This window comes from Anabrus simplex, chromosome 1 (assembly GCF_040414725.1).
Source record: "Anabrus simplex isolate iqAnaSimp1 chromosome 1, ASM4041472v1, whole genome shotgun sequence".
NCBI lineage: Eukaryota > Metazoa > Arthropoda > Insecta > Orthoptera > Tettigoniidae > Anabrus > Anabrus simplex.
The window spans coordinates 864,934,207-864,958,920 of record NC_090265.1 but is presented as its reverse complement, the minus strand read 5'-3'; the positions used below and the strand labels follow the sequence as shown (position 1 = coordinate 864,958,920).

The window sequence follows — 24,714 nt, the reverse complement described above, 5'->3', positions numbered from 1 at the left end:
TGTGTGACTATTTCCACAAATGGAGACTCCAGCCAAATCCTAGCAAAATGGAAGTAACAGCATTCCACTTGCATGGTATGGAAACTAATCGGAAGCTACACGTGGTTTTTAACGGAACAGAAGTCTCCCACAACTTCTTTCCAAAATATCTGGGTGTCACACTGGATCGATCCTTGTCGTTCAAACAGCATTGCCTTAATCTGACAAAGAAGCTGAGTACAAGAGTAAATATGCTGCATAACCTAGCTGGTAGCAACTGGGGTGCAGATGCAAACATTCTTCGCACTGCTTCACTTTCTGTAGCATACTCGGCTGGTGACTACTGCGCCCCTGTGTGGAAAAACAGCGTGCATTCTAGCAAGATTGACGTGCAGCTCAATGAAACCATGAGAGTTGTTACTGTTACAGCGAGGTCCACTCCTACTCATTGGCTTCCTATTTTAGCAAACATTGCTCCTCCAGATCTGAGGAGAAAAGTAGCGAAAGTACAGTTGCTCAAGAAGACCAGCACACAGGAAATCACTATTGTTCATTGCCTTACGAGATCCACCTGTGATGAGGTTAAAATCCCGGAATCCACTCTGGATTGATCTATACTCCCACGGAAAATTCAGTGTAACAGCAGATGGGCACAATCCACCCACCAACGCCTTTCTGGTTAAAGACCCAAGGAAGAAAGTACCAAGTTTCGATCTTCCTCGACATGAGTGGTCAAAACTCAACCGTTTCAGAACAGGCCACGGCAGGTGCCGATATATGATGAAAAGTGGAGATATTGTGAAAGTGCTGCGTGTGAGTGTGGTGCTGAGAAGCAGATATTACTTCATGTTAATGAGAGTTGTCCACTGTCAGCATTTAAGGACGGTTTATGGGCTCTGCATGAATTGACACCAAGTGCAGTGGACTGGTTTTCGAAGCTGGATATTCTAGTTTAATTACTTCTATATTTTAACTTATATGTTCATTGTTTATTTTTGCACATTATGCTTGCAAATGCCATACGATAATAATAATTGTACCGGGAGGTACACCTCAACCCCGCACATTTAAAAGACGCGCCTTAAGGAACTCTATCTATCGAACAAAATCTGAAACTGCGAATGCATTAAGTTGGGACATTATTCAGAATATGTCACTACTGAATAACTGAGTAATATGTTATTTTAAAGTTTTCTAAACTGATTGGGTTTGTTTGTTTTGTTTTGGTGTAATCCAGAAGTTTGAACGTTTCTCCATAGAAGTCTCTACAAAAAAGTAAGGTAATGCACTTTGGGGCAAGGTGGAAGAATGAGTGATTTAAAGAAGTTTTGTGTTTATAAGTTTTCTCAACTAAATTAACTTCCATTTATTTTAGTACTTCAAGGTTTGCAACACTTCCTTCTCATCCCGCCAGCTTTTCAGTCCGGCCAATAATATATTTTCTGTCATTATTTTTCAGCCAATCACAGGCTTCTTTTAGGTTTGGTTTAGCCAATAAAATGAGAGGGTGTGTCCGGAATTAGTCCAAAGCCTTCTCGAGCCCTCCCCTCGGTATAAAAGCTGCAGCTTTTTCAAACTACCTTGTCATATAGATCGTCGAGTTATTGAGTGTGTGTGATAAGACAGGAGGAGGGGTGCCTCATTCTTCGGCAGGCAGAACATCAGCGCAGGTAATGGCCACCAGTTTTATATCTCGGTAGCTATCTCAGCAAACTTACCCGAGGGGAAGGTTCTAATTTCTAACTATGTAACCATCCGTTTCCTAAAAATGTAAATTACTTATTGCTAATGTAAAATTTCATAAAGACTTAAACTGTAATACGGGGATAGAGAGTGCGTTACCCTCTCGAGTTCCCCTTCAATTTGTCTTGAGGTGACTACGATTTGTTAACTGTTTTTCTTCCTATAAAGCATTAATTAACTTTTCTTTCGAGTCACCTCAGTAGTGTGGGATTAGCCTCTGCATCATCGGGCCACAAGCCCAAGTAGGGTTTTACAACTTGGTTTTTCAGGAGCGCAAATATATCGCCTCCATACATTTTTGAGTTTGGGCCAGTAATTTAACCTGTTCTTCTTTTTCACGAAGGCCCATTAGTATGGGTACTAGATAACCCTGTGTAAACTAAATTGCAAATCGGGCCTAGAGAGGCCAGAAATTGTAAGGTTTGGTGTAAAGTTCCCTTGAGTAGGCTGTAAGAAATTGGGAGCCAGCCTCCTTGGTAAAATTTGGAGAGCATGTAAGCTCTTTTCTGAGATTTGTGTAATAATGAGTGGTGCTTTGGAAGGCTGGAAATTGGAACGGTTGTGGCAAAGTGCTCTGGAAAATTATTTATTAGGAGATATTTCTCCTTATATAACTAAACGCTACCTTAGCGACGTTGTAAAATTGTAAATTTGGAGCACGAAGCTCAAAGAACTTGTAAATGATTTATTCTCAGGTTTTCTGTTCTGGTGTCAAAATCGTCATTGTGCCTGATTCCGCGTTCTTTCACAAAGTGAAGAATTTTAACATTTTAATTTTCTGAAAAGAAATATAACCTTTATTTCAAAGTGTTAAAAGAATCTTTGACTTTCGTAGATAGACCCATTCAGCCCGCACCTTCTTTCACCTCTCTGCGTTCCACAGATAACCGCGGAACAATAATAATAATCAGCAAAAGAAAGGGAATGTTCTCGAAAGGCTCACTAAGTCTTAGGTATCGAATATCGTTGGGGTCAGGAAAGATCAAAAATTGTCCAAGGAAGGTTGGATAGCAAAGACAAAAGGTAGGAGTCTGGAATAATGCCGGACACAGACGTACCGCCGTGATCGCTACTCCAGGCTTACTCAGCTAAGTTGTCCACCTCAAATATCTTCTGATCCGTTAAAGATAGAGACATTATGTTTTCAAATCCTTAAATTGTATTAAGGAGCTCATAAAGCATTGTCCAATTCGTCTCTATCGTGTACAGTGCGTCTAAAAAGTATTTGTCTACTTGCATTTTTACGAAAGAAACATGTCTATACTGCATGGTGAACCATATCGTTCATGGTGAGAGAAAATTGAAATTTAACGCACCAGAAATGTGGTATCAGGAAGTCGAAATAAGAAAGGCGCCAAATGTGTCTGAGAGCGCGAGGAAGGCAGAGAACGCCAGGACGGGTGTGGCACGCTGAGAGAGAGAGAGCAAGGAAATCGCGTGTAAAGGATGGAGCGACTCGAATGCTGTTAAAGGAATCACATATGCCAACCTGATAAGAAAAATGCGTCAGAAGCAGGACTGGCAAGTTATGAAACGAGGATAATATCTACGCCTATGGACGAAATGCGGGGAAACTAACACGACAGAAAAAAACATAATTTTCTGAGTGTTTTGAATTGATTTGTGGTATTAATAGGCATTGCCTTCCGTTATACAACTTAAGCGGGACAAGTGTTGGAATCAAACTCTTCTCTGCACAAAGTAGTCAAGTGTATATCTCGGTAATTTCCCTGGCGTGGCGTCTCTGTCTGGATTAATAACTAGAGCGCGCTAAGTGGAGAGGGGATCATTCGTTTACTCAGTCTTGCTCGTTGTGGAAGTCAGCCATGTAGGAGGCAGCGTCTTGAATTTTGCATCTTACACAAAACTCCGTTTTAGAAGATGTAAAGTCAAACAATTAAATAATGTAGCTTGGAGAAATAGCTAGTACCCGATCTAGGAAGGGAACAATTAATAGACTTCAACTCAGAGGTCGTGTGCGGTAGAGCGCTAAGAATTTTGTTAAATAACTTTCGAATGGTTAGGTAGTACTTTCAGCCCTAACGTGGAAGATAAAGAAATATGAGTGATCGGAGTGTGCCAGCAGACGTTTAACTGTGTGTCTAATTGCAGTTAGTGCTGTACGAAAACTACGACAAAAGCTGTCAATAGCACGAGACCGTCCAACACTCGTCAGTCAAGCAGACGGAATCGTAATGAATCAACCCCAGGAGCTGAACCGAGGAGCAGCGACCCAGGACGAAGATAGAGTGATGTTGGACTTAGTCCAATTACTGAGTCCGGCATGGAGGAACCGTGAAGTCACCATGACAAGATAAGTTTGAACAGATTTTATTAACATGAGATAGGGACAGTTAGCTTCGCAAATATTTTCCTTTGTAAATAATCATTCATTAAGCCCTTATGGCAATCATGTAACTTTACTCAGGACTTTTGCATGTGTAGTAAGTGTAGTAGCTTTGTATCATTTGTTTATGGTAATGAGGGAGTTAGGTTGGATTTAGGTTCGATTTAGCGTCTGATAATGTTATGTTATTCCTTTGGGTTGTTTTGTATAGTAGATTTGCGGAGCTAGGATCTTTAAAATAATGGACATAGATGCCCTGCACCGTCGAGTGGGAGGTCCTTACAGGGAGTACAGGGCAACCTAAGAATAGGGCCAGCATGGTATATAAATGTGCATGAATTTCGCAGGTGCTGAAGAAGCTGAGGGTCAAGTGTCCTCAACGTTGTATTAGAAAGTGTTATCCAAATTATTCCGGCGAGTTTTCTTATGACTGTGCACGTGGCATGAACCGGGGTCCGATGTATAAAGAGATGAAATGAAATCCGTTTGATATGAATGACCTGAAGTGAGGTCCGCCATCTAAGCCCAATTATGAATTTGAGGTAAGTGACTCATATGTCAGAGTAGTGCTTTGTTATATTATAGAAAGGCTAAGAACGCCTGTAGAGTGCCCCCTACTGAAGTGATGACAGTTCGCCCAGCTGAGAGCGCAGTAGAATGTGTGAGGAGGGGCCCTCTAGCCACGTGACAGATCCCAGTTGTGTGAGAAACTCGACCGTGTAGTAGTAGACGTCAGCTGACGTAATGTTTTGTTTGTATCCGAGGGACAGACGGACTTGCATCCCCCTCTCGCCAGGGAAGGTCAATGCTATCACCCAGATAAAGGACAAAGGGAGAAAGGCCTACCTCACCAAGCCCGCAAGACGAGTGTATTACCTTGAAATTATTATTTCAGATGCAGTGGTATTTGTGTTTTGTTCTGTGTTATTTTATTGTGCCACGTAAAATTAGAGGTGGTGGTGGTGATTATTGTTTTAAGAGGAAGTGTAACTGGGAAACCATCCTCTATTAACGCTAATCAGGGGGAGAAAATTGGAAAAGACCCGAAACTTCGAACAAAGGAAGAAACAGAAAAGAAAGGGGGAATGTCAAATTTTTCAGGAAAGCTAATTTCAAGTTCAAAACTAATTTATTCAAGAACTATGTGACAAATGAAAAATACTACCATGCATTTTGAAATGTTAATTTACTGTTAGTGTGATGAGACCTTTCTCCACCTGTGTACATCGAATTTTCACCATTATCTCAATGTTAAGGGAAAAGTGACATTCCCCCTTTTCTTCCTGTGGTCTTCGAAGGTATCGGCCAAGGAAAGTCAAGGGCCACGAAGGGAGTGAAAATGAAAAGCAAACCTAATACCGTCTGGCAATAGCGGCGATTCGGAATTAGAAGTGGGCGGGGGCAAAATAATGTACAAGCAACAAAAAGTACCTGGGTTTGTGGGGGGGGGGGGAGGGGGACGAGGATTCAATCTTTCACCAAAAGAACAATATTACACCCGCATTACAATTGAATAGAAGTATACAATTAAAAATATTTTACCATTTGACTTCACACAGGGCGAGTTAGCCGTGCGATTAGAGGGGGCTGTGAGCTTTCATCTTTGAGATAGCGGGTTTGAATCCCTCTGTCGGCAGCCCTGAAGATGGTTTTCCGTGGTTTCCCATTTTCACACCACGCAAATGCTGGGGCTGTACCTTAATTAAGGCCACGGCCGCTTCCTTCCAACTGCTTGGCCTTTCCTATCCCATCGTCGCCGTAAGACCTATCTGTGTCGGTGCGGCGTAGAGCCACTAGCAAAAAAGCCCTAACAGGCGCTAAAGAGACTACCAATCTGACGAATGCGTGCGGCAAGCGGGTGAATCATACCTCAGTGTCCATGAGTTTGGCAACCATGAGTTTGGCAAAAGATATATACCCCTGCTACCCTTCCTCACAGCGCATGCAAAGTGTCCACTACTTGATGTGGCGCGATACAAATCGGTTAGCCGTGACGAACGACGTCTTGTACGTATTTCCGCTAATAATTTTGTTGGCCAGTATTCGAATTACGACGTCTACGTGACATATCTTTGAGGTGTTGGTGGTGGTGATTTCATTGTTTTCTACTGTGTGTTAATCTGTTGTATCTCTATGCACTTAGGTAGGATGTATTTCTTTTTCAGTTGTAGCTGCATGGATGTTTTAAACTGTCGATTATTTCGCAGTTTCTTCTCCAAGGTATGACGTGTATTACAGTTTGCATTTTTTTACTGCTTGAAGTGAATTTACTTAGTTTACCCTGTAGTGACCCCAGGGATGACAACAGGCTGAGGACTCGAGTTCGGAATTCTGGGAGTGTATAGTCAGATTGGCAAAGTTTGAATATTAATTATATTCTAAAACCCAAGAATATTCACACACATATATATACAAGTTACATATACAATTTTAAGCACAATATATTCTAACACCATTTGAAATCTCAATCCCTTCTCAAACTTCAGATCTTTCTGTGTGTCTTTAAGTCTTTATGTTACACACAATAATAAGTATATTCACTGGTTGAATACTTAACTACGGAGTGGAATTGAAGTCCGTCCAATTGAAGTCTTCCTTCTTCGTCTCTTCTTTCTTCTGCGTAGATATCCCTGGAACCCGTTACTCTTCGCGGCGAGGCGTTATTCTCCCAAATATAAGTATTTACCCGTTTATAATGATGACTAAATTCCAGCACCTAATTTTGACTACCGATGTGGAAAACCTTTGTAATCGCCCACTGACGCATCACACTTCCTTTCAGAGCCTAATGTCCCTTTAACTTACTAACAGTTTTCAGTTATTCGCGGCTCTCCTCAAATTATATCAGCACACTAACAATTCTCTCGGCGATAGAGTCTACAGTGAAGAAGCCTCCTTCGAGTGCTGTGAGTCAAAAAGCACTCTTCGAGGGATGAAAGTCAAAAGCCCTATTGTTTACGTGTTATGAGGTTATATAGCCTTCCTTATTCCTTCTCGAATAATTCACTGAGTAACATCACCTCCACTGGCCACTCGTACACATCACAGCGTCACTGTTCTCTGATTGGTTCCTTAGTATGAAACCACCTAGTCACATTACAATTACATGTGATGTTCCAGAACACTGTGGAAGCTGTTCGTATGTCTCTTACACGTGACTCCGTACGTTTCCAAAGGAAATGCGTATCTACTTACACAATGTTTCACAATATTGAGACACAAAGCTCTTGCCTTACGAACTTCTACGCAACATCGAATGTTCTAAATCCTTCTTTGGATTATTCTGTCATTTCCATTTTTATTATTATCACTTTCATTTATGAACTATGAATTATGGACATATACAAACTCTCCTGTAATTTCCCTTCATATATACATGTGTTGATATGCCTGCTGCTTTTCAAATCACAGGCTTACCGGGCGAGTTGGCCGTGCGCGTAGAGGCGCGCGGCTGTGAGCTTGCATCCGGGAGATAGTAGGTTCGAATTCCACTATCGGCAGCCCTGAAGATGGTTTTCCGTGGTTTCCCATTTTCACACCAGGCAAATGCTGGGGCTGTACCTTAATTAAGGCCACGGCCGCTTCCTTCCAACTCCTAGGCCTTTCCTATCCCATCGTCGCCATAAGACCTATCTGTGTCGGTGCGATGTAAAGCCCCTAGCAAAAAAAATCACAGGCTTTATACCCTGGAGGTCGCGGATTCGAATCCCGTTCGAGTCCGTTCGCTCACTCTGTTATATGCGAAAGGCGCGTCGCGAACCGCCGTTCATGACAAATCCACCTTTCCTTGCCCTGCCACCTTATTGACTGCATATCGCTCTCATGGTAAACTGTTCCTCCTGTGAATCGCACAGTTGACCTTGAGTAACGTCTGTGTCGGTGTACTACACAGTGTTTACAATAAGCCTGCTGACAAAAAAATTGAAGTATCCAGAAGAAATGGTCGGCTGTCAATATAACTTCGTATAGTTACACATAGTTCGTAAATGATTAGAGTTAAATTCTTTGTGACAGGTAAAACGACCACCAGAATGCATTAGTCTTGTTCGTGTTTAGTTTTGCTCCCAGGCCTGGTAGGGTATATAAGAGGCGTGAACAGCGTCAGATATTAAGAGTACATTTCCGAAAGAGTTTTGTCTACAGTGTGTACTTTCAGTGCACACTACCAGCATAGGCTGAAGCACTTCTCAGTGCTCATATTCTCTTTCAGGAGATTTATTTCAGGGGGACCCGGATGTCTATAGCGGACAACGAGACGGAGTAGGACGCCTACAGAAACGGGTGTGCCCCCTGATGGCTTCGAGTTTCGGGAGACCAGAGCGACCCCGGAGAACCAGGCTTTGCTCGTGAACTACAGGAAAGGGTGGAACGCATTCATATCAAGGGACATAGTCCTTTATATGATGCGCAACCCCTCTACCGGGGTACCAACGATATTCCCTTCTCGGTACATCGACAGCTTTCTCCCGGGAGGCCTGATCAACCGGCATCACAGCGAAGAGCACCTAGAAAGCTTGGTGAAGGAGTTTTCCGTCCGGTTCGAGGTCGTCCGACTACCAGGGAGGGACGGCGCACCAGAGGTGAACGCCGGTGCCCTCAAAATGGAGACCTCAAAATGGAGGCGGAGCACGCCGCCCCATGGCGCCGCGACTGTGCGATCCAAGCCGAGCGTCTCGGCTCTGTGAAGTGGACACAGACCGCTCCCCCGAAGGCCACCTCTGCGAGGTGGACGCAGACCAAGGCCTACCAGGAAGGGCCCACTACCAGGGCGCAATCCAGGAAGGCACTCTGGACGGCGGACGGCAGGACGGCAGTAGAGAAGGACGCCGCCTGGCGTTCGGAGGCTTATACACAGGCCCGGCCTGCCAGCGAGTCTGTCATGTTGCAGACATCGATGTGCGCCCCACAGGACAGGGAACGCAATCAGGTGTCGGTAGCGACTGACGCCGCCGCCGCCGCCAACCAGGAGGAGGGAGAAGTCGGCTCTGCAGCGCGACCACCCGCTACCGTAGGGTCACCAGGCAAGGAAGAGGTCTACCAGGACGAGGCCTCTTCCACAGCCGAGAAGAGACCGCCCCAGCCAAGAAGCAGCACCGCCCCCGAACCAAGAAGAAGACGTCGCCGCCCCACCAGGAGAGGGCCGCCCAGCAGCAACCCAGGACTGCTCCCAGGATAGCAGTCGACCGAGGAGAGGACCTCAGCGTGTAGCGGCAGTCAGGTGAGATTGCAACGTCCCCCTCGGCAGCTCTTGCAGTGTTTCCGCTGCCTGAGGTGGGGCCACCGATAGGATAGGTGTGGGCTCCTAGTAAGGTGCAACCGTTGTGGGGGTGATCACCACTACACGGCCTGCGCGGAACTTAAGGAGGCGCCGGTGTGTGCCAACTGCACGGGGGGCCACCTGGCCTCTCATCGCAGTTGTCCTGTTTACCGGGCCATGGCGCGGACAGAGAGGGAGGCCCAGCGTCATATCCCACCCCCATCCAGGAGGCCCTGTCTTGGCAGGCTTGGCCTCATTCTCCGGGATCGGAGACTGGGTACGAGAGACCCCAAGGGGGCGGAGCGGTGCGGCAGGCCCTAGTGGCTATTGACGCATGGCTCCGCAACCGGCAAGGCCCGCGCTAGTCACGGCAGTGCCCAGACCGACTGATCCCTTGATAACTAGACTGGCGAGAAAATGGCTAATGAGCCTGGCTGAGTGGCTCAGACGGTTGAGGCGCTGGCTTTCTGACCCCAACTTGGCAGGTTCAATCCTGGCTCAGTCCGATGGTATTTAAAGGTGCTCAAATACGTCAGCCTCGTGTCGTTAGATTCACTGGCGCGTAAAAGAACTCATGCGGGACTAAATTCCGGCACCTCGGCGTCTCCGAAAACCGTAAAAGTAGTTAGCGGGACGTAAAGCAAATAACATTAATTATTAAATGGCTAATGACTTTTGCATGACACCTATTCTGAACAATCACCTGAACCTATCCAGAAACCACATCCTTACATGTGTTATCAAAATTTTTCAGGTTTTACATGTAGGCTCTTTCTTTTTCCGTCTATGAAGTTTGTCCCTGACCCTTAATACCAAGCCTCAACACCACCTTAGCAACACAAACCTTGTCTGCTAATGCGTTTCACCGAGCTCGATAGCTGCAGTCACTTAAGTGTGGCCAGTATCCAGTATTCGGGAGATGGTGGGTTCGAACCCCACTGTCGGCAGCCCTGAAGATGGTTTTCCGTGGTTTCCCATTTTCACACGAGGCAAATGCTGGGGTTGTGCCTTAATTAAAGCCACGGCTGCTTCCTTCCCACTCCTAGCCCTTTTTTTATCCCATCGTCGCCATAAGACCTGTCTGTGTCAGTGCGACGTAAAGCAAATTGCAATTGTGGTAACGCGTCTGACGTGTAAACTGGCAGGTACATGCAAGCACAGAAATGGTGTCCCGGTATAAACAAAATATGGTATACCCCCACCTCCACGCTTAACGCATTGCTGCAGGTAGACAGTCCGCTACAAGACTGCTGTGATTGAAATGGGCACAGTGGTGGATGTATACCAATACACACACTGAGCCTTCAGCACTACCCTTTCACTCCCTCTCCTCCTTTTCGGTACTGGAGTGGCCTTCGACACTACCCCTTCACTCCCTCTCCTCCTTTTCTGTACTGGAGTGGGGCAGTGTTGATTGTTTACGTCGGGACACCATTTCTGTGCTTGCATGTACTCCTGTAGTACCTTCCCTTGATCCTTTATACGAGCGCAGGCTATCTTTTTTCTCCTTAGAGATTAATAGCATGTCGGAGGCAATGTAGATTAGTGTCGATTGCCACGCGGGGGGAGCGGCCTTCGCACCCTCCCCGTGAAAAATGTCAGATGTTGAGTGTTCACTGTGGAGGACACGGAGATGCCACGTACGCATCTGATACAGCGTTATCACATATCAGTACCTGACAGAGTTTGAAATGGACCTCATTGTGGGTCTCTGTTTGGCCAGCTGGTCGAATTTTGCAATATCCAATTTTGTGAGGCATTCGGATGTGTAGTAGCCGGATGTTGGAATGCATGGGAACGTGAGGACAGGCATACTCGTCGTCAAGGTTCCGGTCGACCACATCTGACCACCACAAGTACATCGTAACCCATTAACATCTGCGCCTACAATCCGAGAACAGGTAATGGACTCCCTGTAATTGAGTGTCATGCACACCATTGGTCGGAAGCTCGCAGCAGCCGGACTAGGGAATTACTGTCCTGTGCGTAGGCTGTCTTTAACACCACAACACAAACGGCTGCGTTTGGAGCGGTGCCGTGACCGGCAAGCATGGACAGCTGATGAATGGCGGTTCTGCACTACCCGGAGGAACATCGTCTGCGAGTATGGCGATGACCTGAGGAGAAATTCCTTTCTTCCAATGTTGTGGAGAAACACAGCAGTGTTAGTGCTTGTTTACACTGGATGCACGCTTGCGCGAGTAAACTGGTGGTGCGAGCTTGCGCAAGTTTGCACAAAGAAACACAATAATCTGATCAAGATGTAAAGAAGTGGAATCTCGCTGGCGGGTGGTTACACTGTACGTACATTGGATGCGCGCGCGTGCTTGTGGTTGCACCACCAATTTTATGGAACAAAATACTTTGTATCTAGACGCAAGCGAGCTGCACGTCGATTGAAGATGCGAAGTGCTTTCAACTTTCTAAATTTTTTCAACATCCTAACAATGGATGTTGAAATGTTGACTGTCAGCGTACACGAAAAACTCGCAACTTTGGATGCTAAGGATAAAAAACACAGTAATATAGACTACATTAAGAATATGTGGCTTGAAATAGCGACTGAATGTGGAATGCCAAGTAACTTCAAATTTTATTCAATAATAAATAACTGTAAGAATTATCCTATTGAGTTTAACTGTCAGATATGTCATGACCTAAGGTAAATATTATGCATTAGTTTTATAAATATTTAATGTAAATTTATTATTGATCCTTTATACGAGCGCAGGTTAAAATTAAAAGCATCTTACAAGTGCAAATATTTGTCACACGAAAATGGTAAACATGGCATTTGTAACACAATTTTTATACGTCTACATATTATACCATAATTTAATATTAAAACGAATTAATAATAACATGTAAGTATTTAGCCAAATTTATTAGCGTTATGAATATTTTATTCTAATGGGAAAAACAGGTAATATTTATGATATTTAAGAAAATATTACAATGTTAGTTACACATTTCAAATTACTCAAAATGCACTTTAGACCAAACAGGCTGAAATATGTATTACACGTCCATGATGGTCGTTTGTCAACCATTAAGTTGTTTTAGAAAGTACCAGTGTTAGAACAATTTACAGCTATTAAAGTGTTAATAAATTCATTACAATACTGTAATATTTGAAATTTGTGTACTATTTCTCAAATTGTGTAATCATATACACATACAGTATATATAATATTGCTTCAATACACATACAGTGCAGTACTTGAAAGTTAAATAAAATTACTCCATGAAATCATTTAAGAAAACAGCTTACTTAAAGGATGTAGGTAATTTTTGTAAGACTTAATTTATCTCAATGTAACAACGGGCTTTCCTTCTGGAGACACACAGATCCTAAAGTTTGATTGTCTGAAGATTAATGAAGTTATTTTTCCAGGATGAAATAAAAAGTCAACGGCGTCATTCAGAAATACCGAAAGAACTTTTTCGGTTGTTTGAGTAGATCAGGAAAAATACGTTTGTATTATTTATCTTCTTCTCTCAGTAAAATATCAATTAACTCATTGTTTTCTTATTACAACTGAATCCCTAGCAAATTTCGTTAAAATAAAACATTATTTTCCATTACAAAAACTCATCGTCCGATGAATCTATTTTGGAAGCCTACGCGCGACCGTGTTGCATACAGCATAACCACTTTACGTGCATGCAAGCCACTTGTGCACGCTCGCATCATCAGTTACTCGTGCAAGCGTGGATCCAATGTAAACGAATCCTTACTCCTGGCATCATGGTGTGAGGAGCAGTCGGTATGACTTCAGGTCACGGCTGGTAGTGATTGAGGGAATTGCGACGGCACAACGGTACGTCACGGACATCCTGCGTCCTCATGTGTTTCCTCTCATGCGACAGTATTGTGGTGTCATTTTTCAATGGGACAATGCTCGTCCACACACGGCAGGTGTCTATATGAACTATCTGCTTGATGTTGAGGTATTGCCGTGGCCAACAAGATCTCCAGATCTACCTCCGATAGAACATGTATGGGGCTAGCTCGGACGTCGGCTCCGTCCCATTGCCAGTATCCATGATATAAAGGACCAGTTACAACAGTTGTGGGTGAGCTTACCTCGGGAGAGGACACAACAGATTTATGGCACCCTTCCCAACCGGATGAATGCATGCATTCAGACCAGAGAGAGTGCAACGTCATACTGATAAGTGGGCTGGTACTGCCAAGTTCCTTGTAAATTTGACTCGATTTTTTTGATCACTGAAATAACATCACAGACCCTCTCAACACGTGAAGTTTCATTTCGTTTCCTCCTCCCCTTCTGGGTGCTTCAATTTTTTGTCAGGCAGAGTACTGTAAAATTGATCTCTGTGATCCATGAGGCCCTGAGATTCACTCAGCCTCCACTAAAACTGAGTATCAGGTTAATTCCTGAGTTCAAAGGTGGCCGGCAGAGAGCTAACCACTCTACCCCACCAAGTGCCGAGGTTACGTTTGCAGATAATGTTATTCTGTACAGAGTAATAAATAAGTTACAAGATTGTGAGCAACTGCAAAATTACCTCGATAATGTTGTGAGATGGACAGTAGGCAATGGTATGATTATAAACGGGATTAAAGTCAGGTTGTGAATTTCACAAATAGGAAAAGTCCTCTCAGTTTTAATTACTGCGTTGATGGGGGTGAAAGTTCCTTTTGGGGATCATTGTAAGTACCTAGGTATTAATATAAGGAAAGATCTTCATTGGGGTGATCACATAAATATGATTGTTAATAAAGGGTACATATCTCTGCACATGGTTATGAGGGTGTTTACTGTAGGGGTTGTAGTAAGGATGTAAAGGAGAGGCCTTAAGTCTCTGGTAAGACCCCATCTAGAGTATGGTTGCAGTGTATGGGACCCTCACCAGGATTACCTGATTCAAGAACTGGAAAAAATCCAAAGAAAATCAGCTCGATTTGTTCTGGGCGATTTCCGACAAAAGAGTAGCGTTACAAAAATGTTGCAAAGTTTGGGCTGGGAAAACTTGGGAGGAAGGAGACGAGCTTCTCCACTAAGTGGTATGTTCTGAACTGTCAGTGGAGAGATGGCGTGGAATTACATCAGTAGACAAATAAGTTTGAGTGGTGTCTTTAAAAGTATGAAAGATCACAATATGAAGATAAAGGTGGAATTCAAGAGGACAAATTGGGGCAAATATTCGTTTATAGGAAGGGGAGTTAGGGATTGGAATAACTTACCAAGGGAGATATTCGATAAATTTCCAATGTCCTTACGATCATTTAAGAAAAGGCTAGTAAAACAACAGACAGGGAATCTGCCATCTGGGCGACTGCCCTAAATGCAGATCAGTAGTGATTGATTGATTGATTGATTGATTGATTGATTGATTGATTGATTGATTGGTTGATTGATTGATTGATGATAGTGGAAGCCTTTACGTTCTACCCCTCCAAGGGCCTCCATTGCTTGTACGGGGGTGTCTTTGCATTGCTTTTGATCCATAAGTATTCCTCTAATGACTCAGTATTTTGTGTAACTCTATTATCTTGTGATTATCGGTTGTACCCCAACGTCCCAAGTAGCCCCATGTTACGGTACCGTCTATCTGGTGGATTGTAATTTGAATTAACTTTCGTGTATGTGTTTTTCCTATCTATTGTTCTGCGTGTGCATATCGTAATACATTTAGCGATTCTATGAGAACTCTACTGACGTATATTTGGTGGAATCAGCTTTGTGTTTATATACACGTGAAATAATATTTGTGTGTAGTGACTGGGGAAAAGTCACAGTTCACAAATGGTCATGTGAAATGTGTGCGGTGATGCGTCGTATCTGAGATAGAAACAGGCAAACTGTACTGCAAATAGTTAAGTGTTCGATCAGTTATTCGGAATTCTTGTGTACATTTGTTTAATGACCAGCCATACAGCTTATTAGTGTTACATAATAGCGTTCCGTGGTCCATGAAGCCGTTGAGAGCCATTGTTGATATGAACATGGTAAACAATCGACAGTGACGGTTACAATTGGAAATCACGGCCTATCGGATAACAAAACTGCCTATTGAGGATTTGTGTTAGACCCGCCATTTTAAATTTTCGCCCTAGAATGCCTGAGAAGTATTCGCCAAGAAGCAATCGATATTAACTTCATATATAAAACTCCGCTGGCTATCCTGGAATTTATAAATACTCGTGGATAGTTCTCCAGTTATCAAGGAGTGTATATAGATGGCCATGACGTTATAAATTTATGCGAGAGAAGTTGTTCGCCTATAGTCCAAATAAATCAACCCGTAAGTGACAAATAGAAGAATCAGATACCTAAAAGAGACAAATTAACACGAGTGTCAACTAACCAATATCAGGTGTACAACATCTATAGCAGACTACAATTTATACAAGTGCAAAAACAAAGACAAAGAGATTACGGACGACTAAAAAACTCACAGAGTAAACACCGTTAGAAGAAACGGAGAGTGCGCACTTGCCCAAAGATGTCGCCAAATAAACGCACAGAAAACCAAAGAGAAGAGAAGTGCGGTGCATGCAAGAAAGGATTTGAAGAGGACGAACAAGCAATACAGTGCGAGGGAGCCTGTGAATTATGGCATCACAAAGACTGCGCTGGAATAAAACAAGGAGAATTTGACATAATGTGCAAAAGTAACTGCAACTTAACATGGATATGTAAGACCTGTAAATCAAATCTGCAAGCAATTAAACAGAAAGAAGACATACTCCAGAAACTCATGTCCAAAATAGAGGGCATGCTGGTAAATAACCCAAAGATAGAAGAACTGACTCACAAGGTGGAATCAATGACAGAATATATACAACAAACACTGGATGCAGTCATAGAGCAAAAAGTACAGAAAGCAATCAACCGATACTCAACAGGGGAGCCGGAACCATCTGTGACCAAACAAAAAAGTATGAAAACCAATGAAACAACCAATAGGAACAAAGACTCCAAGGATTCCAAACAAGAATTCCCCCCACTCCCAAGAAAAGGAAACGATAAGCAACAACCAAGAGACAACAACACAAATGTACAAATAAGAGCGGATACGGAAGAAGAAAGAAATACACAGCAGCAGTCACAACTAAAATTAAAAGGCACTCAACAACGCCAACCAGCACCTAAAATATTAATTGGCACTGGAACAGTAGAAGATGATCTACAAGCGGCAGACAAGAAAGCCTGGCTATTTATTGGGAAATTGAACCAAGAAACGACTACAGAAATGGTGACAAACTATCTGAGGAAGAAAGGAATCCGAGGAAACATCAGTTGCGAAGAGATCACAACAAGAGGAGAAAACAGAGCCTATAAAGTTGGAATCCCATTCGAATGTCTAGAATTAACATCTAATCCTGACTTCTGGCCAAGAAGAATAACTGTGCGCCGATTTCGATTTCGTTTCTCCAGGAGGAACGAAGGCGTATCTCTCGAATAATCCCATAAGCATGCTCCTGTGGAATGTAGAAGGACTAAACGGACTACTAAAACTAGCACCAGAAAACGCTTTACAAACATCAGACATACTAGTCCTCACAGAAACATTCCTCACGAAACATACAGACATACAAGGATTCTACTCTATCCACTCCCTAGCAAGGAAACCAACAGAAGGAAGGCCATCAGGAGGTGTATCTATCTACTACAAACCATGGATAGGACCCATGAAGACCCTACATACAGAAGAAAATCTAATAATTGCAAAAACAATCAAGTTCACTGTAATAGGCATTTATATAAGCCCGAACACAGACATAGAAGAAATAATGGAGCTCCTAACGCTTTCCTTCAGGAAAATTCCAAACACAGAAGAAAATATCATACTAGCAGGAGATATGAACTGCAGACTAGACAAACCCGACATGAAATGTAGAGCTGTCCTCACATTTCTTGATGAAGAAAACTTCAAATTAGTGAATGACCCAAAACATAAAACTTACTTTGCCCACAATGGAAGTAGCACCGTCGACTTGGTATTCCATAAAGGAGACGATATACACATTCTAGAACAAAAGGGATTGTGGACTTCACCAGTAACCCCGCTGAGAAAACACATCCCCATACAGACCAAATTCTCACTCAAGATTCCAAAGAAAGTTATAACAACAAATGAAAAAATCACCGTATCCAGAAAGATAAACTTGGCAGAACTAGAGAGAGCATTAGGAAATGTAACTGAAGCAGAAGAGGCAATCAAAGAAAGTGATTTAAACAAAGCCCTAGCAACAATCAACAATATGCTAAAAGCAAGTATAACCCACAAAATGAACACAAGAAAAGCTCAACCGTGGTTCGACAAGGAGTGCTACACAGAAAGAAAAATCACATTAAATGCGTTGCATAAAGCCAAGATAACGTCAAAACCAGAAGATCTACAAATATATGGCGAAAAACGAAAATACTACAAGAACCTACTAACACAAAAACGCAATCAATACATAGAGAAAGAAGGTGAAAAAACCGCTGAAGAAGCAATAAAAGACCCATATGTAGCCATTAGACCCAGAAGATCATCAAGAAGTAGCAACGTAGAAATAGGAACCTGGGAAACGCACTTCACTCATATTCTCAACAATGCAAGGAAACAGGCGGCGTACGAAATTGAATACAACAACCAGCTTGAAGCGATACCTCCCATCACTAAAGCAGAGGTGTTAGACACTATCAAAGTTACAAAATGCAAAAGAGCCGCTGGACCAGACGGGTTTTATAATGAGCACCTTAAAGAATCCGCGCAGCATCTAGCAGAAATATGGTCCAAACTGTTTAATAAATGCCTAGAATTAGGAAATATTCCCGATGAATGGAGAAAATCAACATTTATAACCCTCTATAAAGGGAAAGGTGAAACCAGCGACCCAAACTCATACAGAGGAATCGCTCTAGAAAGCAATATCTTCAAGCTGCTAACAAGAATCCTAACCAACAGGATAGTTGAAGAAGTAGACCCCAAAATGCCAGAAGAGCAATTTGGATTTAGAAGAGGAAGAGGAACCCTGCATGCAATCCAAAACCTACTCAGTGACATAGAAGAAGCACAACGGCTTCACAAAGGAAAATTTTATGCAGTCTTCATAGACTATACAAAAGCCTTCGACATAATAGACAGGAATATACTAATGTCAAAACTCCAAACTATGGCTGGAAATACTCCCCTTACAGCTCTAATAAGAAATATTCTGGCATACAACCAGATCACCATAGATGATGCGACCCATAAAACAAAGGAAATCACCCAAACTAATGGAGTGCTGCAAGGTGATCCACTCAGCCCCATACTATTCAATATTGCCACCGCGGACGTAACAAAAGCAATCAGAGAAAGAGCAAAGGATGCAGTGATCTACATATATGCAGACGACATGGTCCTAGGGTCAACAAAGAAGGAAGAGCTCCAACACGCTTTCTTAGCGCTGGCTGAATGGGCAGGAAATAACAGCCTGAAAATAAACTGGAAAAAAACTCAACAGATGGTCTTTCGGAAAGGCGGACGAAACGCAGCAAACGACAACATAGAATACGAAGACGGCAAAGTGGAAATAGTAAACTCATTCAAATACCTGGGAATAACCTTACAGACTACTGGGACGTTCAGACTACACATAAAAGACAAAGCAATTGCAGCCATGAAAGCCATGTACGACATCAACAATCTACAGCAGTTATCCTTAAAAACAGCTATGCGCCTATTTGACACAACGATCCTACCAATACTCACCTATGGAATCCACTTGATATGGGAAAGACTAACAAAGAGAGACCTGGCCACCATAGAAGGAGTTAAGGCAAAATTCCTAAAGACCATAATGGGCATTTCAAAATACACGCGTTCCCGCCTAACATACGAACTAGCACGGGAACCCTTTCTTATTGAAGAACTGAGGATAAAACTACCACTGCCATCCACAATGAATGTAGAAGCACACCTAGCGGAGAGGCGGAAGAAGAGAGAAGAAATTCCGCTAGAGTTCTACAGCACAGATGCCATGTTGGATCGAAATTGGACGAACGCCAACCAGAAGCTAAGACATGTGATAATAAAACTAGCAGTACACGGGTACCACCATAAAATATGTAAAAATATGTCTTATCACGACCCAAATGAAAAATGTGAATGTTCTCTGTGTGATCAGTTCTGTGACATGTATCACATCACAAGATGTAAAAACAACAACAAATCTCTATGCGACTATAGCAAAGACTAAAACGGTCAATGATCTTTGTAATGCACATTCGTGCGCTTTTCTAATAATAATATTATCTTGTAATTAGATTATCCCACCGTTCGGTAACAAAATGATTTTATGCCCAATTATCTGTCCTGTCCGCTTTCATTGATAACAAACACGTCTGACATCAGACCTAATACGCCGGATGTTCTATTTCAGATTCTACATGTTAATGAATTACTATATCGTGTGTCTGCATGAAGTTGCATATTAAAATTATATGTGATGCTCTCGAGGAAACCATACCATTAGATTATACAGGATAAGGAAAACAACGTGATTTGGCGCGAACCATTTTAAAAATCTATTTCAGTGCCATCTTTAAGCACGAACATTAACCTCCATGACGGTACCATCAGACGGCACTGTCAGTGAACTGGAAAGTCCCCGGATACGTTATACACTTTTAAAAAATAATTCTGTGCATTCCGTCTAAACGTTAAACTTACGAGAAATGCTCAAAATGTACGCTCACCGGACAACAAATTAGTCACCTTAGTGAGCAGGCATAAATGAATCGTTAAGCTTGTACAGATGGTGCAGCGAATGAATCCCGTGCTCAACCGCACGCGCACTGCCTCCACCTGAGCATAAGGCCGTAGCGATCAGTGAGACCCTGATCTTTCAAGCGGACAGTGTATGTCGACATGGGTAGATGTAAGGATGTGACAGAGTGGCAAAAAGCGGCAATCGCGTTTGTCCGTGCCCATAGCCATATGGTGCGTGAAGTTGTTGGATTTGTTGGTGTTTCGCAGCGGACTGTTCGACGTGTCTACAAGCAGTGGTGTAAGTTACTACACGTGGCCACGAAACACGACGTCAAAATTGTGGTCGGAGAAAGATCCTGACTGAGAGGGACCGGAGACACGTTTCACGGCTTGTGAATCAAAATCGCTTCCAAACCTGACGTAAATTGCTGCAGTTGGTGAATGAAGATCCATCCCAACCTGTTAGCGAGAGAACATTGCGACTGGAACTTCATGCAATGAACATTCGGAGTCGATCACCTCGCCAAAGGCCATTGCTCCACAGGCACATAAAGCTGCACGTCTTCAACCATCGAACGTGGGCAGTAGACGACTGGCGGAACGTAGCGTGGTCTGACGAATCGCGTTTTCGCCTGTATTCCACTGATGCACGTCGTCGAGTGGACCGAACGCCAAATGAAGCATTTCATCCTGGATGTGTGCAAGGTCAGGTTCAAGCCGGAGGTGGGTCTGTCATGTTTTGGGGGTATTTTCGCTCACTGAGATGACCACTAACATTAACCTATGTACATGTTTATTTAAACATTCTGGATGATCAGGTGTTGTTTTTCAGTCATCATCTGCATGATGAGTATGCTACTGTTACCCCGATTTTTCAAGATGACAATATGGAAGTTCATCGGCGTGGACGCATATGTGACTGGTCCCCACCCTATTACATCTCGATTGGCCTGCAAAATCATCTGACTTGAACTCCATCGACAATCTGTGCGACATGTTGGAACAGCGGATAAAACGCCTACATCACCATCCCCGCAATTTGGTGGAATTGGGCGGTCAAATCGTCAGCGCGTGGATTAACCTGGATGTGACGTACCTGCACAACCGAATCCAGGCGATTATCAAGTCCAGAGGCGGAGTTAAATTATGCTTGCTCCAGGGGTGACTCATCTTTTGTCCTGTGAGCTTACTATCAAATAATTTAAGGTATGATTTTCTGGAGACGGTCACATATTGGTATGTGCAGTAAAATAGTATAAGGTTTATAATACTGCCTTGCCAGCCTGTGAACAATCGCAACGCCCTTGAAATTCTTGCCGTAGAGATGTTTCTTGATAAGAAGTCACACCGTGGATATTTCTAAAACTTGCAGCGACGTTTAGTGCCAAAAGTCGTATCGTTACCTTCACACACATATATATATACTATCTGTAACATACTGTGTTTAAAAGTAGATTGAAACACACTCAACATATTTCCTTTTCAAGTTTTATTACTTTCCAGAGCGGAACTTTAAAACTATCTAGTAAAGTCAGGCGAGACCATAACATTATTTGCGTTGATTTCTTTACGCGTAAGAATAAACATATTTAGAGCGTACATGAAGATGAGGAAAATCGCTCCGACGGAGTATAGTAAGTGTTCGTAGCCCATGGGAACCATCTGTTCAGGACTCCTGTAATCAGAAAACCAAGCAGTCAGCCGACTAAAGCCTTCAACATCTCCGTGAAACCTTGCACCAAATAATAAAAATGATAAAGTTGAATTGCATCAGAACATAAAGTTGACAAGAAAAAAAATTATCTCATGATTTAAAAGGGAAAGCTTTACAACAGACTCCTTACGGCTTGTAATTACTAGCTGTCGTATAAGTTGCTGTTGAAATTGACGAGCAAACATCCAGATGACGTCAAATTAAAAATGCTCGCCCAAGGTAGGTGCAGGACATAGGCCTATGATATTATTATTATTATTATTATTATTATCCGAAATAAGAATGAAGCACAGTAGAACCCCGTTTATCTGGTTCAAACGGGACTGGGTCTGATCCGGATGACCGAAAATCCGTAATATCTGAAACATATGTCAATGGCATAAATAGCACAATTGATAAAAACATTTGTAATCGATGAAATTAAATTATGGTTTCCTTCTAGGAACCTTTTTTAAATATAAAGGCCAAAGGCAGGCATTTATACCAGTGGCGACACATGCTTCGCCTAGTGCACCGTCACTGCACTGCCCTACACAGGAGTCTTGCAGTGGTGTCTCAACAGCGCACTAGCCGCCAGCGTCTTGGAAAGGTGTAGCAATCCAACTGATGAGATCACTGCTACACTGGAGCGAAACGCTGGTAATTTCATGATTGAAAAAGCCTAAGGATGATTGTTTTTAACATTTGCAGTCGATGAAATTAAATCATGGTTTCCTTCTAGGAACCTTATTTTTGAAACACAATTGATGTTTCGCTCATCAAGCGAGTGGCCCTGTGTACTCTCAGATCACGTTGCATTTTGAAAAAAAATGTTTTTTCCATTGGCGCCTGGTGATTGTTCTATACGAAGTGCCAGGAAATGTAAACTTTGTAAACAAATCTTTCAAAGTTGCCAGTACAAACAATGCTTATTTACCTATGCTATAAGTTACATGATTATTATTTTAACTCTGCTATTGTACGAGACCGTTATTTTAATGAAGTATTGGTGTATAAAATTAGAAACTAATATTGTGACCGTATAGTCACAGGAATAATTATTTCGAATTATATATTTAAGAAGTTAGTAGGCTTGTAGCTTCCTTTGTGTGGAGGCTGGCAGTAGCGTCATATTGCATAACACTTCGCGACATAGAGGCGCCTAGATCTCCCAGGGGGTGGCTTAAAAAAACTCCCGAACTGCGCGCGTATCATGGAAAAAGGGGAAGAAGAATACAATTTTGCTGACTCCATATTGAAAACAAAATCCAACGCACAGCGATGCCAAAGCGATGGGGCGATTTCAGGGGTATTTCCAGCTCAATAGAGGCTAAACTAACCGGAAAACATACGGCAGAGTAATTAGAGGAATATTGGATGAATGGCAAAATTGAAAAACAAGGTAGAATAATCTCGCCTACGAAAATGCACCTTCATAAGATTACGTAACGACCACGGCGTACCCACGCCTACAGGGTCGCCAAATGCTCATAGCGAGTACTACCCCCACCCCGATTGTATTGGAATTAATTACGACAAATCTACCGATCATCCTGAGTTCCGCATTATAGCGTGTATTTCGGAGTAGTTGGCCACACAAGTTGCCGCATCGCTGAGATTCGTAAGCCTTGTGGATCTGGAAAACTGAAATGTGTAGGAGGGAGATGTCTCCCCAAGCATTCCCCACCCTAGAGAGCCTTTATATTTGCCTGCACATATGAGGGTGGTCACCAGTCTACGAGGAGTCTACGAGGTGACCACACGGCCGATTTTTGGTCTGATTTCCCTCTCTTTGTGTGAAAAAGTTCTGTAAGCGGGAGTGTGAACAGTCGGATTTCAGTGCGAATCTGCAATAAAAATCTGAACTGTGTAAATATGATGTGCGCATCTATAATTTGATCACGGTGCGACACGAAGGATCGTGAGTGACATAAAATTCGCACCGAGAACGGTGAAACAATGAATTGCCGTCTGTCGAACGTGGAACGTTAATTTTCAATCGGTACCCCGTAGTGGAGGTAGAGAGCTTCTTAATTATAATCTATGTTATAAACTGTGTAATCGGCAGGCGAGTGAATAGTGAGGGTACGAAGAATTAGTGGTTATCACATAAACAAAATTGTATCAACGTTTATCGGGCTTCAGAACAGCGTAGTGTGAGGAGCGCGCTGATCAAAGCATACCAGACAGGGTTGAGAATAAACATAAGTTGCCCACCTTGAGGTAATGCGGGAGGTTAAACTGTTCCGGTAATGAAACTGTGAGCTCGGAATTGCATATGTCAGATTAGGATAGACTAGCTACGTCCTGTACCAGGGTATCGTATACATTCATAACTTTCATACTGGTTAGAAGAAAGGAAAATTTGCCTGTAACGTGAGTGGAGGAAGTTTTGTGAAAAAAGTGTAAACAGTGTCATTTCAGTGTTCAAACCCCAACGCTATGGATTATTCCAGGAGCATCATGGAACGTCTTGAACCAGCGACTTTCCACTTCACCATGATGGGCTAAGACCTCCGAGGCAGCTCCCCTCGGGGCTCGAACAGCATACGATGGACAACGGACCAACATGTTGAGTACAAAATTATGATCTTATGATATTGATATTCCCTGTAGATAAACCATGTCAGAATATAGGAATAGCATGGGATGAGTTTATATTGAATAATTAAAGTAGTGATTAGAGTGGTCGGTATTTTATTTTAGTTTAACCTTTTAAAGTTGTTTGGGAAGGCAACAAATTAGGAATAGAGTATGAATTTCCCATCTAGTTGTCTTTATTGCACGAGCATGATTATATCCTTGTTTTATGAGTACTGTCAGAGGAGACGGGGGGAAAAGGCTAATTAATTTCGTTGAGGTAATAAAGGAGCCTTCGTCCTTGGAGAGATATATGAAAGAAGTCAGGTTAAGATGACGCAAGAATCTTTGACATATATCCTGTGAAGTTGGATAGATGAAGTACTCGTTTTAATGTAA

At 42.8% G+C, this 24,714-nt stretch overlaps 1 protein-coding gene across 1 annotated transcript in view; it reads right to left on the bottom strand.

The window, feature by feature from the left end:
- Nucleotides 1–21,525: 21,525 nt before the first annotated feature.
- Nucleotides 21,526–24,714, bottom strand: part of LOC136857656 (plasma membrane ascorbate-dependent reductase CYBRD1) — a 199,842-nt gene continuing 196,653 nt past the window's right edge. Inside the window, exon 5 of the mRNA XM_067136481.2 lies at nt 21,526–21,717. Coding sequence (XP_066992582.2) covers nt 21,561–21,717 — 157 coding nt within the window. The 3' untranslated portion in view covers nt 21,526–21,560. The remainder of the gene's footprint in view (nt 21,718–24,714) is intronic.